This window comes from Trichechus manatus, unplaced genomic scaffold (genome assembly GCF_000243295.1).
Source record: "Trichechus manatus latirostris isolate Lorelei unplaced genomic scaffold, TriManLat1.0 scaffold00011, whole genome shotgun sequence".
Taxonomy (NCBI): Eukaryota; Metazoa; Chordata; class Mammalia; order Sirenia; family Trichechidae; genus Trichechus; species Trichechus manatus.
Genome location: NW_004443947.1, coordinates 1,300,108 through 1,318,675, shown reverse-complemented (window position 1 = coordinate 1,318,675; position 18,568 = coordinate 1,300,108). Strand labels below are relative to the sequence as shown.

Below are 18,568 nucleotides of genomic sequence, written 5' to 3'. Positions count from 1 at the left end.
ACTCTCCTCCCCTCACCCTGCCCCCATCTAAAAAGGAACTTAATAATAAAAGCTAATATGTTAGACCAAAAATACCCCTGAAGTCTTCTTAAAACCAAACAATAGTTTAGCTTAACTAGTAAAGAATTTCTGCCTTGAGCACTGTGCTCTTTTAAGATCTATGTCTATGGGATCAAACTGACAACAGCAACTGAAAGATTAGATAGGAACCTTAGAGGGCAGTGAGTTCATATTAATGGAGGAGGAACAACTTGGAAAAGGAGGGCGAGAATGGTTGCACAACTCAAAGAATGTAATCAGTGTCACTGAATTGTTCATGTAGAAATTATTGAATTGGTATATGTTCTGCTGTGTATATTCTCAACACAACAAATACTAGTATGTTAGAAGTGTTCATCATGCACCAGGCTCTGGGCTGAGGGCCTTACATGGATTGATGACCCCTTGTTTTAAACAACCCTGTAGATTTACTGTTATCATGCTGGTTTTACAGATGGGGAACTTGAAGCTAGGAGAGGTTAAGTCACTCGCCCAAAGTCACTCAGCTCATAAGTGAGGAAGCCAGGATTCAAAGGCATTTGGGCTCCAGAGCCCAGCTCTTGATCCTTCGTTTCCCATCATGGGACCTGTGTGGCATGACAGATGCCCGAAAGATGTATCAAGGAAAGAAAACGAGAGCAGGAGGCTGGGAGAATGAAGACCTTCAGGAGCCCAGGTATGAGGGCTTCAGCCAGCATGCCCCCAAAACACCTGCTTGTGCCAGGCTTTGGACTGGGCACTCAGATACAGTCCAACCCCTGGCCTCAAGGAGCACTCAGCTCAGTATCACCCTGGGTCCCTGCTGGCCATGGACACAGACCTGGCACAGAATAGGTACTCAGGTCTGAATGCTAGCCAGACACTTCTGGCTGAGTGTCCAGTATGCCCCCCTTATCTGACAGGCCCAAGACTCCCTCTGCACACTCCTTACCATTCTATCCCCACCCAAGGGGGTTGGGACGCAGAGTCAGGCTACTTACCCACTGTGTGTTCGCCAGCCATGTGCTTGTGCTCCTTGGGGACTTTCCAAGGTGGAGTCTACAGGGGGTAATAAGAGGGCAGGGAATTTGCCCAGAAAGTCATAGCCTGTCCCTGATCCCAAGCTAGTTGCTAACTTCTTCTCACTGCCCAGAAATAGAGAGATTTCCTCCCAAGATCTGAGACCATTTCTTCCTCCTCTCATTGTCTCGTCAAGGTCTCCTCCCGGCAGAAATTCATGCCCTCATATCCACCATCTCTGGTTGTCTATTTCCCCTGCCTGGGCCTTCTCAGCTGGCCTCACCTTTCCACAACTGGGCCAATAGGTCATGGCCAAAGGCCAAGACTGGCAAGAGGGAAGAGGGACCCCCACCCCCAGGCCATTCTAGCACAGTCTTCCTGCTTCCCACAACCCTTACCGAAAGCACTGACTTCAGGCTCACCAGCAGGGACCCTAAAAGCAGGAGAGCCCTCATGGCGTCTCTCTGTTGGTCCAACTGCCTGTTCAGGAGTCCAGATCAATACAGCTGGTCAAAGGTTTCTGAGGCCTGGGAAGTGAGGACAGGTCAAGCTGTCCCCTTGAGCCTGTGGGGCACAAGCTATGGAAAGCCAAGCAGAGCCGCTTCCTTGAGAGGCCCCCAAGGGAAGGGGAAGTAGAAGTTGGTGGGTGGGGGCCGAATGATGAGGAGCTGGGTTCCCCTTCTCCTTCCTGGATAGTGGGGCTGGAAGGAGGAATAAGAAACAGTGTTGTGTTCTGGGTCCTGTTAGGGGTGAGGGGATTACGAGATCAAAGAGAAGCTCTCTATTCAGGTGTCTGTAAAAATGGCAAGGCAGGGGCATCTGACCTCTTCCTCTAACTTCACAAGGTGGAAGGAGAATCAAGATCAACAGCCCAAGCTGATTCCTCTGAGGCGGAGGTCAGACATACCTCCTCTCTCCAACCTTTTTGCCAATTCTGACACCAACTATCCCTCCCATGGCACTTTCTACTTCTCTGCTGGGTTCAGTAATTCATTACAATGACCACACAAAACTCACAGACCACACTCACAGTTATGAGGTTTATTAGGGAAGTAACAGGTTACAGTTCAGGTTCAGGAATGCTCAGAATACAGTTCTTCGATCAGGACAGCCTCTTCTCAGCCATGCTCACAGGCAGGTCTCTCTCTGGCCCTTGGCCCCTTGGCCCCTTGGCCTGACCTCTGCCCTGCTTGGGCAAGTGTTACAAAACTCTTTTTAGCTCTGCTGATAAGTGTCCAGAGGCACCCCACTCCACCAGTAAGCCTCAGCCCGAAGGCTCTCAGGTCTAGCTCTATGGGTTGGCAACCCTAGCTCCACCAAGTTCCTGGAGGTACCCCACTCTGCCAGAAAGCCTCCTGTCCAAAGGTGCTCAGCTTTCTCACTCCATGGGCCAGGAAGCCCACTGCCCTGTCTCCTGCTGGTCTCATGGTTCCGCTGCCTCTGCTACTGCCATTTCTCTGCTGAGGCTTCTCGATGTCTCTGGTGTTACTGCTCTCCCTCTCTGTCCTAGTTCTGCTGCCTCTCTCTGTCTTTTGTGTTACAGCTCCTCTCCCTCTCTCTCTCCATGTCTCCCTTTAAGCCTAGAAGGATGGCAAAACTGACCAATCCCCTTGTTAGGGTTCTATACACTTTATTTGCATGGCCCCACCCCCACAAGGGTGCCATGCACCTTATTTACATTATTATCAAGCTATCCAATGCCCTTGGTGAGCCACAAGCACCGTATTTGCATAGTCCCACCCAGTCATTTGGTAGGAGTTACAAAGAATATGGCAAGAAGGGACATACTGAGTAATTTACTGCATCACAGGCCACCCCTGGCTCTTCTAGCCATTGGCCCTTTCATACTTGAAGATGAACTTCCTCCTCCCAATCATTTTATCAGTCCAAAACAGTCATTAACAATTAGTCCTTCAGTAGGGCAAAGAGTCCTCAGGGTGAGGTTATTCAGGTACCAGCCATTTAGGTCTGCTGCAGGTGTCCATCTGATCTGGTCAGATTCTCCACAGCTCATCTCCTGTTGACCCTTCTGGTGTCTGACAAAATTTAACTGACAGTAGATTATTCCCTTGCTCTGAGCCTCACTAGGTACCAGCATAGCAAAGCCTTAAAGGAACTTCATGTTCAGCCACTGTACTCGAGTCCAGCAGTACCTCCACTTTGTCTACTCTTTCACAGTAGTTGCTTATACAATTACAGTTTTTACAATCACAATTAACCCTGTCAACAATCATTACTCACAGCTGAATCATATGATCCTATCAGCATCTTCCCCTACACTCTCTTCCCCAGACCTATCAGGAAAAGAGGAATCTACTCAATGGGGAATCCTCCTTTGTCCCCCTCATTTTGAGGGTAAGCACACCCACGAAAGCATGTAAATCAGCCACTTCATGCCTTTATCTCCCCCCATTTTAGATAGCCAATGTTTAAATTGCCCAGCCCTATCAAATTAGTACTCTGAGGAGATGAGCATCTTCCTTGGTCTTGAAGAATCTTCTGTTCCAGCTGGAACTTTGAGTGTCTGCATCCATAAGCAAATTCCAGTCCAGAGCAAGTCATCAAATTGCAGCAATCTATACCAGCTCATGGTGTCAAACATCTTTCTCTTCGTTAGGTCAGGTTCTGGTCAGCTCATTCCTAGCACCTGTGGGCTAGGTCAGTGGTTACCAACCACAGGCTCGGGAGTCCACAAACCTCCTGGCACTTCAGATCGGCCAGCCTCTTCTCTCTCTCTCTCCTCCCTAGTCCCATAGGCTAGGTCAACCAGCACCACTGGTAGGCTCAAGAGTCCACACAATTACCTGCACTTCAGACCACCCTGTGAAACCCATTGCTGTGGAGTCAATTCTAACTCATAACTATCCTATAGGACAGAGCAGAACTGCTCTATAGGGTTTCCAAGGAGCAGCTGGTGGATTCAAACAGCCAAGCTTTTTGTTAGCAGCTGAGCTCTTAACCACTGCACCACCAGGGCTCCACACTTCACACCAACCAGCCCTATCTCTCTCTCTCTCATCCCTAGTCTCCATGGACTAGGTCAACGTGTGCCAATGGAACATGTCCAAACTCAGCTGTACTTCCCCCACTTAAACTCATGTGTGGACCCAGGTGGCCACCACAAAGGGAGCATATCAGGCTGTCTACTCACCAGCTCCCTTTAACTTCCAGTCCTGGAAGGGGGTTCTTCTGATGGGCACTGACTTTTCCAGCCTCAATGCATCCAAAGGCAAATTGCTTGCTTGAAATTCAAAAAGCAAAACAATCTTTTTTCTTTTTTTTTTTGTCTGCAGGTCCTTCCTTCAAATGCAAATCTCCTGCTCTCTCAGCAGTTCTAGGTGGGTCTGTATGTCTTTTCAAATGCAAACTTCCTAACTGGAAAGATTCTGGGTAGGGCTCAGATTTTCAACCTAATCCCCCAATACTCTATACACAGGGTTACTGCATTCAAACCAACAGCCTGTGTTTCTTTCAGGCAAATCCTAGTTCGCCTTTTCACATATCCAATCAAGTATTGGCTGAAGGCGGAGTTACACACTCTCTGTTATCTATTATATCCAGTGTTCATTTTCGTCATACATTTAGGTCTGCTTTACAGCACTAGGTAGGAGAAACATTCAATATCCATAGTACATTCAAATAAACACTTACCCATTTTTTAAAACATTCCAGCTTCATCTTCTTCACACTTGACTATCTTCCCATTCATATACATATGGCCTAGGGCCTCTGGGTGGGTGGAACCAGTTAACCTTGGCCCCCATCAATGGTTTTGTTTAATCAACTTGGCTTTTGCCCCAGGCCACTTCAGATAGGGCTTTTCTCCCCTCAGCTTTTACTTTCCTTTCAGCCATTACAGGTAACAACAATTAAAGGTAACCATCTAAGAATAAAGTTTTACTTCCCACATCCCTTCATTCTTTCTCTTACAAAGTCCCATGCTTCCATGAGTCTGGAGCCTTTGCAACAAATCCCATTCCTGATGCCAACTGTAAAAATGGTGTGACAGGGGCATCTGACCTCCTCATTTAACTTCACAAGGAGGAAGGAGAATCAAGATCAACAGCCCAAGGCTGATTGCTATGAGTTGGAGGTCAGACATATCTCCTCTCTCCAACCTTTTTACCAATTCTGACACCCACCATCCCTCTCACAGCACTCTCCACTTCTCTTCTGCATTCAATAAATCATTGCAATGGCCACACAGAACTCACAGACCACACTGACATTTATGGGGCTTATTAGGGAAGTAACAAGTTACGATTCAGGTTCAGGAACACTCAGGATACAGTTCTTTGATCAGGACAGCCTCTTCTCAGCCTTGCCCACAGGTAGGTCTCTCTGTGGTCCTTGGCCCCTCGGCCTGGCCTCTGCTCTGCTTGGGCAAGTGTTACAAAACTCTTTTAGCTCTGCTGATAAGTGTCCGGAGGCACACCACTCCACTAGTAAGCCTCCTGTCCGAAGCCACTCAGCTTTCTCACTCCACGGGCTGAGAAGCCCACTGCGCCATCTCCTGCTGGTGTCCTTGTTCTGCTGCCACCGTTTCTCTGCCACTGCTTCTCACTATCTCCAGTGTTACAACTCTTCTTCTCTGTCCTGGTTCTACTGCCTCTGTTGCCTCTCTCTGTCTTCCGTGTTACAACTCCTCTCTTTCTCTCTCCATGTCTCCCCTTAAGCCTAGCAGAATGGATGGCAAAACTGACCAATCCCCTCATTAGGGTTCTATTCACCGTATTTGCATGGTCCCACCCCCACAAGGATGCCATGCACCTTATTTACATTATTGTCAAGCTATCCAGTATCCTTGGTGGGCCACAAGCACCATATTTGCATAGTCCCACCCCATCATTTGGTGGGAGTTACAAAGACTATGGCTAAAAGGGCCATATTAAGTAATTCACTGTATCACAGGATCTTAGAGTTCACTTGGAAGTGTATTAGTTTTCTGTTGCTGCATAATAAATGCAGCATAATAAATTATCACACACTCAGCAGCTTAAAACAATACCCATTTATTAGTTCACAGATCTGTAGGTCAAAAGTCTGGCACTGTCTGCGCAGAGTATTACTCAAGGCTGCAGTCAAGGCTGAGTTTTCCAGAGGCTCTGGGAAAAGTTCACTTCCAGGCTCATTCAGGTTGTTGGCAGAATTCAGTTCCTTGTGGTTATATGACTGAGGTCCCCATTTCCTTGCTGGCTGTCAGCCAGGGGCTGCTCTCAGCTCCTAGAGGCAGCTTTCATTTTTCTCTTATGTGGCCCCCTCCATCTTCAAAGTAGGCAACAGAGACTCTCCCTCACATTGAATCTCTCTCATACTTCAAATCTTCTTTGCAAGAAAGAAACTCCTCACGTTTAAGGGCTCATCTGATTGTGTCAGGCCCGCCAAGGGTAATCTCCCTATTTTAAGGTCAACTGATTTGAGACCCTAGTTATATTTGCAAAATCCCTTCACAGAAGCACATAGATTACTGTTTCATTGACTAACTGGGCAAAGGTGTGCACACACCAGAAGGTAGGGATCTTGGGGTCCTCTTAGAATTCTACCTGCCATAAGAAAGTCAAAACCAAGTTTAAGTGCAAAACCAAAGGGTGCTAAAATGTGTGGCTGGGGCACAAGGGAGGAAGATGGGGTGGGCATGTGTTGTTTTTCCTGCTTAGCATGCATTTACCCTAGTTCATTAATGGCACCCTGGTTTTTCCTTTGGGAACCATCCCACTCTCACTTCCTCCATGAGCCTTTAGTGTTACCAGCTCTACCCACAGTTCTGGGGGTGTGGCCTCAATCTGGCCAGTCAGAGAATGGCAGTGATTGGTTTAGAGACAAACATGTAACACAAGTTAGGCCAATCAAAGTCTGCCTTGGAACTTTTGCCAGAACTTTTGGAAAGAGCTACTTTCTTTCCAATGGAGTTGCTAAGCATGAAGGATACGGGCCTGGAGATGTTGATGGCCACCTTTGGCACTGCTTGGGGAGGGCCTCCCTGAGAATGAAGCCTACGCATAGAAAAAGTAGAGCAAACAGAGAAGGAAGGAGGGAGGGATGTGGTGGTAGGATCCTCACCTCCTGATATTCATGCCCTTGTATAATCTCCTCCCACAGTGAGTCAGGGCTGTTCTGTGTGACCAATAGAACATGGCAGAGTGATGGTGTTTGACTTCCAACTCCAGGTCATAAAAGGCATTGCAGATTCTGCCCTGGTATCTTGGATTGCTCACTCAGGGAAGCCAGCTGCCATGCTGTAAGAACACCCAAGCAGCCCTGTAAAGAGGTCCACGTGGGGAGAAAGGAAAGCCTCCTGCCAACAACCAGCACCAACTTGACAGCCATTGAGTGAACCTCTTTGGAAGTGGATTCGGCATCCCCAGCTGACATCTTGCCTACGATGTCATGAGAGGGGTTGCCAGAACCATAAATCTAAGCTGTTCCTGAATTCCTGATCCTCAGAAGAGATGAGAAATAATAATTGATTACTGTTGTTTGAAACCGTAAGTTTTAAGGTGATTTGTTACACAGTATCTGGTAACTAATACAGATAGATTGATTATTGAAGACTTTGTTCGAGAACCCGGCTCGTAAAACTACAAGTACCACCAAGGCGCCTCAGCTACGTGAGCCAATAAATTCCTTTTTTTGCTCAAACCAATTTGAGTGGGATTCTGTTATTTTCCATTAAAGGAGTCCTGACTGATACAAAGTAATTTATGGGAAATGAAGTGAAGATAGATGTGTTGTTGTTGTCAGCTGCCATCAAGTCAGCCACTGACTCATGGCTACCCCATGCACAACAGCATCAGACCATTGTGATTCAGAGGATATTCATTTGTTGATTTTTCAGAAGTCAATTACCAGGCCTTTCTTCCTAGTCTGTCTTAGTCTGGAAGCTCTGCTGAAACCTGTTCAGCATCATATCAGTATTCAAGACACGCAGGTGATTTCTGAGCTTTAGGTGCATTGGCGGGGAATCAGACTTAGAATTCCACTATGGAAGCACCGTTGCTCCCAAAGACAGATGTAGTGATTTAATTCTGTTGGGAGAGAGGCAGGCTGTGGAAGGCTTCCTGGGATAGAAACAAAGCAAGAGGAGGGCAGAGGGAGTGGGGCATCCCTAGCACATTCTCCAAAAGTGGAACATTTTCAACAATTTTTTCCAAAGGTAATATGTTAATGACAGCTGTTTAGACCATGGTGAAAGCGAGACTGTGAGACGTCAAGACGAGCTCATTAAAGGGAAAGCATGGTCATCATTCTCGCTTGCACCGAGGGTGCAGACCCATCCCACGTTGGCTCCTTCCCCTGCTGAGAACCCGGCTATCCCTGTGAATGGAAGGGGTCTTTTGAACACGTCTTCATAATCAGTAAGGGTTTGCAGGTGGGAAAGGGAGGAAAAGACTTCTAGGCAGAGTGGATAATATAACTTCACAGAAGCCTGAAGGCAGCATGTCAACTGAGGAATGTGGCTCCAGCACTGAATGCTACCTTGTGGGGAGTGTGAGGAATGAGGTTGCGGAGTCCATTGGGATTGATGGTGGATATCTGTGGGCTTTTGGATGCTCAACATCTATTCCCCCTTCCTTTAGACTCCCAGTTTCTATTTGGAGGTCACTCCTCCCTCATTGTATGGTAAAAGGGTAATTTCTAGTGACCACATCTCACCATGGAAGCCTATAAGACCAGATCACCCTCTTACTGTAGCACAGCCAGAGGAATCCAAACTTGACCAATGGGTGCTCTCTCCCAGGACCCTAAATCCTGAGCAAGGCGCACAGGAAGGCCAGAAGAGTTGGAGCTCTGGCATTGCACCACCTATGCCCTGATCAGATTGTCCCTGCTGATGGCATAAGTCAGGGTGCCTTCTGAAAACTAAAGTTAAGCAGTAAGGAAATTCATCACTTTACATCACAAGAGTTGAGTGGGGTGGCTCCAGGAGTGGTGCTCTCAGTGGTTTAACAATGTCATCAAGGACCCAAGTTCTTTCCATTTCTCCTCTGTGGTCTTCACTGAGCAAACCTTCAGGTTGATTCCCCTCATGGCTACAAGATGACTGCCACAGACCCAAGAATCACATCTAAACTCAATAATGTCCAAGTGAAAAAAGGAGGCTTTCCCTTCTAGTAGCTCCCTCTTAGGAATGAGGAAAACTTCCTCAAAAAAATCCCAAATCATGTCAACATTCAAGACATACGGGTGGTGGCTGACCTTTAAGTGCATTGACTGGGAATCAGACTTGGGTCTCTTGCCTGGAAAGTGAGAATTCTACTATTGAAGCACCATTGTTCCCAAGACAGATGTAGTATCTCACCTCATGGCTTATTGGCCAGAACTGCATAACATGACTCCCCTAAAACAATCTCTGGCAAGGGTAGAGAGATCCCATAACTGGTTTAGACCAATCCATCCTGGAGCTAGGTGAGAGGCCTGTGAGGTAAAGTAGCCACTGGAGCAGAATTGGGACTCTGCAAACAAGGAAGAGCAGTGGATGGACATTAGGTAGACAACCACAGTGTCTGCTCCAGGGACACCTTGTAGTTCTTCCTTCCTAGTCCCCCAATGCACCCTTCATTCCTGCCCATTTCAAAACCTGTTCTTTCCAGTTGATGCTGTGAATCCCCAAGGGCCGTGCAATAAATTTCCTTTGGTTCAAATAGCCAGAGTCATTTTCTGTTGCTTGCAGCCAAGAACTCTCCCTCTCCCTCACACCTCAGGTCTAATCTACCACCCAGTTCTGTTTATTCCGTTGGCTAAATATTTCTCAAATCCCTCTACCTCTCTTCATTCCTACTGCCTCTTTGATTTCCAGAAAATTCAAGGTAGCTACAGCTGAGAAGCATAACTTGACACGTGGTAAACATCTCTCATTTCATCTGCTTCACATCTCTTCTCCCGTCTTCTAGTAATGGCCCTCAATTTTTCTTGGGGGAAATCACCCTTGCACCTCTCCCAATCAATGTGGCTAACTTAAAGTTTACCTTATCCCTCAGTTGAGGGTGGAGTCAGCCTGTGACCCAGACCTGGCCAATCAGAGCACTGCCTCCCCCTATCCTCAGTGATTGGTTCAATGATCACCGGACCCAAATTAAACCAATGAGAGGCAGCCCTGGAACCATCAAAGTAGGTTTTTCTCTTTCTAGAGAGGTTGCTGTTTGGTAGGAAGTGAGCCTGGAAATGCTGGCAGCCATCTTTGACATCTCTGAGGAAGAACCTGCCTGAGACTTAAAACAACACAGATTAAAATCAGAGCCAGGATATGGGAAAGACAGATTTTTGGTAACACTGTTTGAGACCATGGATCCAGAGGCACTCAAAGTCAGAACCACCGCCTAGTCTTTGCAGTTACTTAAACCAATAAATTTCCTTTTTTTAAAGTTGCAACCAAAAGTCTGAACTGATGCAAGAGTTCATACATTGTTACCAGGAAGTTCCTAAACAAAACAAAACCCTTCATTATCAGCCAGTAATTCAGTAGTTTAAAGGGCAAGGCTGGAAAAGTAAAAGCACTGGACTTGAGTCAGGAGCCTTCAAACCCCGTCTTGGCCACTGACCCCCAGTATGCCGTGGTTAAGGAGCACAGCCTCCCTGAAGCTTAACTGCCACGTGTCTTTGGGTGCACTCACACTGTCTGGCTGACTTGTGATGTTTGAATGGGAATGAGTGTGAAAGGCAGAGCCTGGCAAACAGTTGGGTCTCAATCTAGAGAGGTTTACAAAGAAATTTTCCCATGCAGACACACACTTACTCTTCCAAGCAATTTCTGCACACCTGCCCCTAGTTCTCCCTGCACATCTGAGTCTCTTCCATCAACTGCTTTGCCAGGGGAAACTTTGGACCAGAGCAGAAAGTCACCGTCTCTTTGACCTGGCTTCTGTCTTTCTACAGCTGTGATGTGAGTATATGGCGTGAGAAGTGGGAAACCATCAAGTTCCTGCTCACAGATGCTCGCGCACACACACATGCATACACACGTGCTGTTTCTCTCTAGCAGAGACTTGGGTATAGATTTCAAGAGGTTCCAGAACTGCCTGTTCAAAGACAAGTTTGGGGGATCAGAAGGTACCCAGCCCACCATTCTGCACTTCTTCTCAGTCAATGACACTATTGTTCCCCCACTCACTCAGACTGCCACCATGGAGCTTTTGTACAAAAAGAAGCCACTTCTTTCTCCAGACCAGCATTGCCTGACAGAACTTCGTGTGATGTTGGAAATGTTCTGTATCTATGTTGCCCAATATAGCAGATGCTAGCCACATGCGGCTTTGGAGTACTTAAAAGGTAGCTAGTATGTCTGAGGAACTGAATTTTAATTTTCATTAATTTAAATAGACACATGTGGCTACTGGCTCCTGTCTTGGACAGTGAAGCTCCAGAGGGATGTAGGAAGAAGGTCAGTGTGGGGCTGGCTGCTGGCACATACTGAGCAAGAGGGAGACGGGCTTGACATAGTAAGAGAGAAGTAAACAGGACTGTGGTCAAGTTGGTTGTTGTAGGCCATGGTGAAGAGTTTGGATTTTATCTGAAGTATAATGGGAATCCTATTAGTTATTTATCGCTACATAACAAATTGCCCCAAAATTTAACAGCTTAAAAAAATAAAAATTTATGATGTCACAGTTTTTGTGGGTTGGGATCATGGCATCGTTTAACTGAGGGCCTCTGAATCAGGGTCTGTCACAAGGCTGCCTCAGAGGGTCAGCTGGGGCTGCAGTCACTTTGACTGGGGGAGGATGGATTTCCAAGTTCACCCACGGGGCTATTGGCAGGCTGCAGATCCTTCTTGGCTATTGGCTGGAAACATCAGCTCCTTGCCTCCTAGGCCTCTCCACAGGGCAGCTCACAAAATGGGGCAGCTGGCTTCCCTCAGAATAAGCCAGTGAGAGAGAGGGTACCTAAGAAGCCACAGTCTTTTTATAACCTAATCTTGGGAGTGACATCCCATCACTTTTTCTGTATTCTTTTCATTAGAAGGGAGTTGTTAGGTCTAGCCCACACTGAAGGGGAAGGAATTACACCAGCATGTGAATACCATAAGGAGGGGGTCATTACGGCCATCTTACAGGCCACCTACCACAGGCAATCACTGGGGTGTTCTGCACTGGAGAGTGACAGGGTTATGTTTATACCTTTTGTTTTAAAAATATTCAATACAGTCATACGATACAGAAGTCAAGGCCCAAAAGGGATATGATGAAAAGCTTGTCTCCCACCTGTCCCCAGCCACCTAATTCCCCCTTCCCAGAGGTAACCGATGTTTCCAGTTCTCATGTAGCCTTCCAGAGATGATCTATGCGTATACAATCGAATTAGTCCATGGTGGTGGTTAGTTTTGTTCACCAAATATTCCCAATTGTATTCTTCTTCTAGACATGTGGTAGTTATTCCAGTTATCTATTTCTGTGTAACAAACTGCTCCAAACTTATCCAGACTTTCTGGAGCCATGGAGACCGGATGAACCCTTGAAATGATGCCCTGAGATAATCTTTGAAACTTCAACCAAACATATTCCCTGAAGTCTTCTTAAAACCAAACAATAGTTTAGCTTAACTAGTAAAGAATAGCTGCCTTGAGCATTGTGCTCCTTTAAGATATCTGTGTATGTGGGATCAAACCGACAACAGCAACTCAAAAGATTAGATAGGAAACTTGAGGGCAGTGAGTTTATTTTAATGGGGGAAAAATAACTCACAAAAGGAGGGTGAGAATGGTTGCACAGCTTGAAGAATGTAATCAATGTCACTCAATTGTACATGTAAAAATTGTTGAATTGGTGTATGTTTTGCTGTGTATATTCTCAATGAAAACAACAAAAATAAAATAAGTTATAAAAGCAAAACCAAAAACACTCCAAACTTAGTGGCATAAAACCACCACCATTTTATTATGCTCGTGGGTTCTGTGGGTCAGGAATTCAGACAGGACACAGCAGGGTGGCTTGTTTCTTCTCCACTGTGTCTGGAGTCTGGGGCCTCAGCGGGGATGCTTGAATGGCTGGGGATGACTCGAATCACCGGGGGCCAGAATTATCTAGAGGCTTCTTCACTTACAGTCTGGTGCTTGGGGTGGGACAACTTGAAGGTCAGGCTCAGCTGTATTGTTAACCAGAGCACCTACAGGTGGCCTCTCCATTCAGCTTAGGCTTCTCATGGCATGGCAGCTGATTCCTGGGACATCCTGAGAGAAACTTCTGGAAAGCAAGTATTTCAAGAGAACCCGGCTGTGTGGCCTTTGCTGACCCAGCCTCAAAAGTCACTTGGCATCACTTCCACCATATTCTCCTGATTACAAGAGAGCCCCTAAGGCCATACCAGATTCAGAGGAGGGCAACTGGATGCCATCACCTGATGAGAGGGGGCTGCAATGTCACATTGCAGAAGTGCCTATGGGATGGGAGATGTTGCTTCTAGCGTCTTTGGAAAATAAACCTTGCTACTACTGGTTAGGAGACCCTGGTGTGTAGTGGTTAAGAGCTACAGCTGCTAACCAACAGGTCGGCCGTTCAAATCCACCAGGGGCTCCTTGGAAACCTGATGGGGCAGTTCTACTCTGTCCTATAGGGTCACTGTCCCTGTGTACTACGAGTCAGAATTAACAGCAATGGGTTTTAGCATGGTTAAGAGCTCAGGCTACTAACCAAAAGGTTGGCGGTTCGAATCCACCAGCTGCTCCTTAGAAACCCATGAGGCAGTTCTACTCTATCCTATGGGGTCTCTATGAGATGGAATCAGCTTGATGGCAATGGGTTTGGTTTTTAGGTTTATAGTAGTGTTGAGGCCACCTGGGTGGCTCAATCAAGTAAGCACTTGGCTACTGTCATGGTTTGAATTATGTCCCCCAAAATATGTGTGTATCAATTTGGCTGGGCCATGATTCCCAGAATTGTGTGGTTGGCCTCCATTTTGTGACTGTAATTTTATGCTAAAGAGGATTAGGGTGGGATCCTAACACCACCCTTACCCAGGTCACATCCTTGATCCAATGTAAAGGGAGTTTCCCTGGGGTGTGGCCTGCACCACCTTTTATCTCTCAAGAGATAAAAGGAGAGGGAAGCAAGCAGAGAGTTGGGGACCTCATACCACCAAGAAAGCAGTGCCAGGAGCAGAGTGTGTCCTTTGGACCCGGGGTCCCTGTGCAGAGAAGCTCTTAGTCCCAGGAACACTGATGAGAACAAGGCCGACAGAGAGAAAGCCTTCCCCTGGAGCTGATGCCCTGAATTTGGACTTGTAGCCTACTTTACTGTGAGGAAATAAACTTCTCTTTGTTAAAGCCATCCACTTGTGGTATTTCTGTTAGAGTAGCACTAGGTGACTAAGACAGCTACTAACTGAAATGCTGGCAGTTTGAACCCACCTAGAGGTGCCTTGGAAGAAAGGCCTGGAGATCTACTTCCAAAAGGTCACAGCCACTGAAATCCCTACGGAGCACAGTTCTACTCTGATGCACATGGGGTTGCTGTGAGTCAGAGTCAGTGGCAACTGGTTTGGTTTTTTGGTTTATAGCAGTGTTGTACCCCCACCCCCACTCCTTTATAATGTGGCCACGTGGTTTTCTTTGACCAATGAAACAAGAACAGAAGTGAGTTGTGACACTTTCAGGTGCAAGCTTTAAAGGCTATTACATGACTTACCACATTTCCTTTTACTGTCTCTGCCCTTGTAGCAGCACAAATTGAGATCCAGCCTGTCACCCTAGATCCCTGAGTGACTACCATGAATAAAGTCCCTGTCACCCCCCAACAACCTGTATCGGATGTGTGCTATGCAAGAGAAATAAACTTTTGTTGTTTTATGTCACTGAAATGTGGGGATTGTTATACTGCAGGGTAAACTTACCCTACTTATCCTGACCCTTTTTATACAAATGGTAGCAAATCTTATACCCATTCTGCACCTGGCTTTTTTAAATTTAACAATGTATCTTGGAGATCATTTATATCAGTAGGAGAAGAGCTCCCTCCCCCACTTTTTTTTTTTTTAAAAACAAACCAAAAAAAAAGAAAACACCAGTTGCTGTGGATTCGATTCTGACTCATGGCAACTCCTTGTACGTCATAGTAGAACTGTGGTTCATAAAGTTTTCCGTGGCTGATTTTTTTCAGAAGTAGATGGCCAGGCCTTTCTTCTGAGATGCCTCTGGATAGACTCCACCCATCAACCTTTTGTTTACACCACTCAGGGACTCCCTTGTTTTAAACAGCTACCTAGTATTCCTGTGTAAGAAAGGACCAAATTTTATTACCCAGTCCCTAATAAGGACGATTCGTATGTTCCACCTTTTCAGACAATGCTGCAATGAACATTTGAACATTTCTTATTTTGCTGGAGTGCAATTATAGGATAAATTTCTAGAAGTGCATATCTCAGATGGTTGGTGGCCCATTTCTCTTTTAAAAAAGACCACTTTGGCTGTGGGTGGAGAACGGACTGAAGAGTCAGACCTGAGAGTTGTGCATGACACCTTCCTCTTGTCACCCCAGATCAATGGCCACATCCTGCTCATTCCAGGTCCATGATAGCTCCCACCCTGTCCACGTGAAAGCACAGCCTGACTACTGCCCCAGCAAGGGCAGAGCCATTCCTCTCTCTGAGGGTTCTTCCTAAAACATCTGCCTGTCTTAATCAGGACCCGTTGCTGTCAAGTCAGCAACCCTATAGGGCAGAGTAAAACTGCCCCATACAGTTTCCAAGGAGCGTTCAGAAGATTCAAACTGCTGGCTTTTTGGTTAGCAGCTGTAGTTCTTAACCACCAAGCCACCAGGGTTTCCTTTAGTCAGGACACTTGGTTGCAAATAACAAAGCCAGTTCTGGGTTAGTTAGACCAACAAAGAACTGATTGGACAGCTTCTGGGATGCTTGCTGAATACCCCTCTCTAGGAAGGGCCTGGTTTGATTGGCCAATTTGACTGCCTCCCAATCTGCTGCCTCCACAATGAATTCTAAACGGTGCCCTCGATGTCTTGTGTTGATCACTTGCTCTGGATTCAAAGACCTGTTTGGAAACACTGGAAAAGTGCTCCAGCTACCAGGGACCTGGGAGAGGAAATACTGCCGTCCCTCTGCGATGGCCCTAGTGGAAGGCAGAGGTCTCTGCATCTCATCTCATAGGAGACCTCCCAAACGGGAGGGGTTGTCACATGTGGTGACAAAACAACAGGTCAAAACAAGTCAGACTTAGTGCCTTTTCCCCCACCCCCAACACTCTCCCCTAGCCTGTCCTCCACAGTGCAGCCGCAGAGCCCCCCCGTCCAAGCAAATCTGGCCCCCCACTACCCTCAAAATGAAGTCCAAACTGCTTGCCTGGCTTCCAAGGACCTCTCTGATCCAGGCCCCCGCTAAGGCCTCAGCCTCATTTCTCAACCCCAATCCCAACCCCAACTTGCACCTTAAACTCTAGACTGATGGTCTGACCTCAGGTGGTGAATGCATGAGCCCTTCCCTCCTTCCTCTACAGAGCTTTGTCCAGAAGGTCCTTTCCCTCCCTCTCCTAATCTCTGAAACTGAAACTGGCACATTCCCACTTAACTGTCAGGTCTCACCTTGGACGTAACAGCGTTCACTGACTCTCACCCCTACCTCAGGCTAGGTGAGGTACTGACTCTTTGTTCCACTGGCCACTGGGTTTCCCTCTTTCAAGGTACTTATCTTTACTCCCAAATGTATCCTAGATCCACCCACTTTTCTCCATCTCCACTGCCACCATCTTAGTTCCCAGCCAAGGTCATCTCTCTCCTGGAATTCTTCTGTAGCCTCCCAACTGCTCTTTCTGCTAACACTCTTGCCCCCCTAAAGGTCCACCAGCCAAAGTGATCTTTTAAAAGTATAAATTATCCTTTCAAAGGCTTTACATTTCACTTAGGGGGAAAAAACAAAAAATAAAACAACTCCTTGTTATGGTCTACAAGGAGTCCCTAGATGCTGCAAACGGTTAATGCACTCAGTTGCTAACTGAAAGGTTAGAGGTTCAAGTCCACCCAAAGGTGCCTAGGAAGAAACGCCTGACAATTTACTTCTGAAAAATCAGCCATGGAAAACTAGAAAACTGTAAGGAGCACAGTTCTACTCTGACACACATGGGGCTGCCATGAGTCAGAATTGACTCGTAGGCAATTGGTTTGGGTTTTTTTTTTTGGTTTATGGGCTACAAAGCATTCTATGATCTAGTGCTCTTGCGCCTTGTGTCTCATCTCATACCACTGGACCAGGACTTCTTCCTGTTCATTGAATGCACCAAACTTATTCTAGGCGTTGAGCCTTTGCATTTGCTGTTTCCTCTGCCTAGAATTCTGTTTCCCCAGAATTTTGCATGACTGGGTTCTTTCCATCATTCAGGTCTCTGCTCAAATGTTACACTCTGAGCCCATTCTCTCTCACTCTTTATTTCATTGTATTAATAGCACTTATCGCTGTCTGAAGCCATCTTCTTTTTTATCTACAGGATTATTATCTTTAATCCCCTTGTAGCACGCACGGAAGGAGCCTGGCTATCTTGCGGACACCACTGTAATCCCAGCAGCTGGCTAGATGCCTGGCAAAAAGCGAGTGTTCTGTAGGTATTTCGGGATGAACGAACGAACAAGGATCAGAGAAGGCTGGCTCTACCTTACTTGCTTAGTTTGGATAAGCCTCTGTTTCCTGCTTTGTGAAGTTGGGGTGGAGGGAGTGGGGTTGAGCAAAAAGTTGTTGATTAGCTGTAAAATTTCTGCCTTGTTTTCCTCCTAGTCTTCAGCTTCGAGCCAGCCACTTGACCTTCAGCGCCTTGGCTCCCTACCTGTATAATGGGCGTGAGCTCATCCCAAAGTCTAGGGGTGATAGTGCGGCCTTATAAGGCAGGAGAGGCCAAGGGCAGGCGAGGCCGTGAGGGTGGAGAGAAATCACAACATCCGGCTGTGGGGGCGAGGCGGGGGCGCCGAGGCGGCCCGGCTGGAGGCCTGGCAGCCTCTGCAGAGCCGCGGAGGTTCTGGGGAGGCCGCCAGCCTCCTCCGGGACGCTCCTCGCTCCCGATGCGCGCCCTCCAGGATCGGCCGGCCCAAGGGAATACGGCCCGCAAGACAGCAGGGATACCGAGCGCGTCCCCAACAAAACCCTGAAAAGGTAGTAGATGAGCCAAAGGCGCCCGGGCCTCCCCACATGACCACACCCCCCCAACTGATAGTCCAATCAAAATGCACTTCTGGGAATGACCGACGCTTCCTCTATCCAATCAACCATTTGGTCTCCTGGGCGTGACCCAGAGGACCCCGCTTCCGCTGTTTCCGCAGAGAACTCGCCCCTAATTGGCAGTTCTGTATCCTACGAAGGCCCAGAAATTCGAACCTAGGGGCTGAAACCCGCCCGAAGACCAACCAGGGAGTGGGGACGTAACTAGTCCCTCCCCTCGTTCCCTTGAGCGAATCCTTGACTCAGGGGGCGGGGAAATGATAAAAAAAAAAGGCAATCCAATGGGAAAACGGCGCGGGGAGCACCCGCCCGCTTATTGGCAGAATAAAGTAAACAGAGGGCGGGGAGAGGCGGGCCCGGCGCCGGGGTGGCTCCCGGGAGGGGG

At 47.3% G+C, this 18,568-nt stretch overlaps 1 protein-coding gene across 1 annotated transcript in view; it reads right to left on the bottom strand.

Annotated features, from left to right (window-relative positions):
- Positions 1 to 1,568, bottom strand: part of F12 (coagulation factor XII) — a 6,903-nt gene extending 5,335 nt beyond the window's left edge. Inside the window, exons 1-2 of the mRNA XM_023726417.1 lie at positions 1,437 to 1,568; positions 1,020 to 1,077 (exon numbers count right to left, since the gene is read on the bottom strand). Coding sequence (XP_023582185.1) covers positions 1,020 to 1,077; positions 1,437 to 1,493 — 115 coding nt within the window. The 5' untranslated portion in view covers positions 1,494 to 1,568. The remainder of the gene's footprint in view (positions 1 to 1,019; positions 1,078 to 1,436) is intronic.
- Positions 1,569 to 18,568: the final 17,000 nt, after the last annotated feature.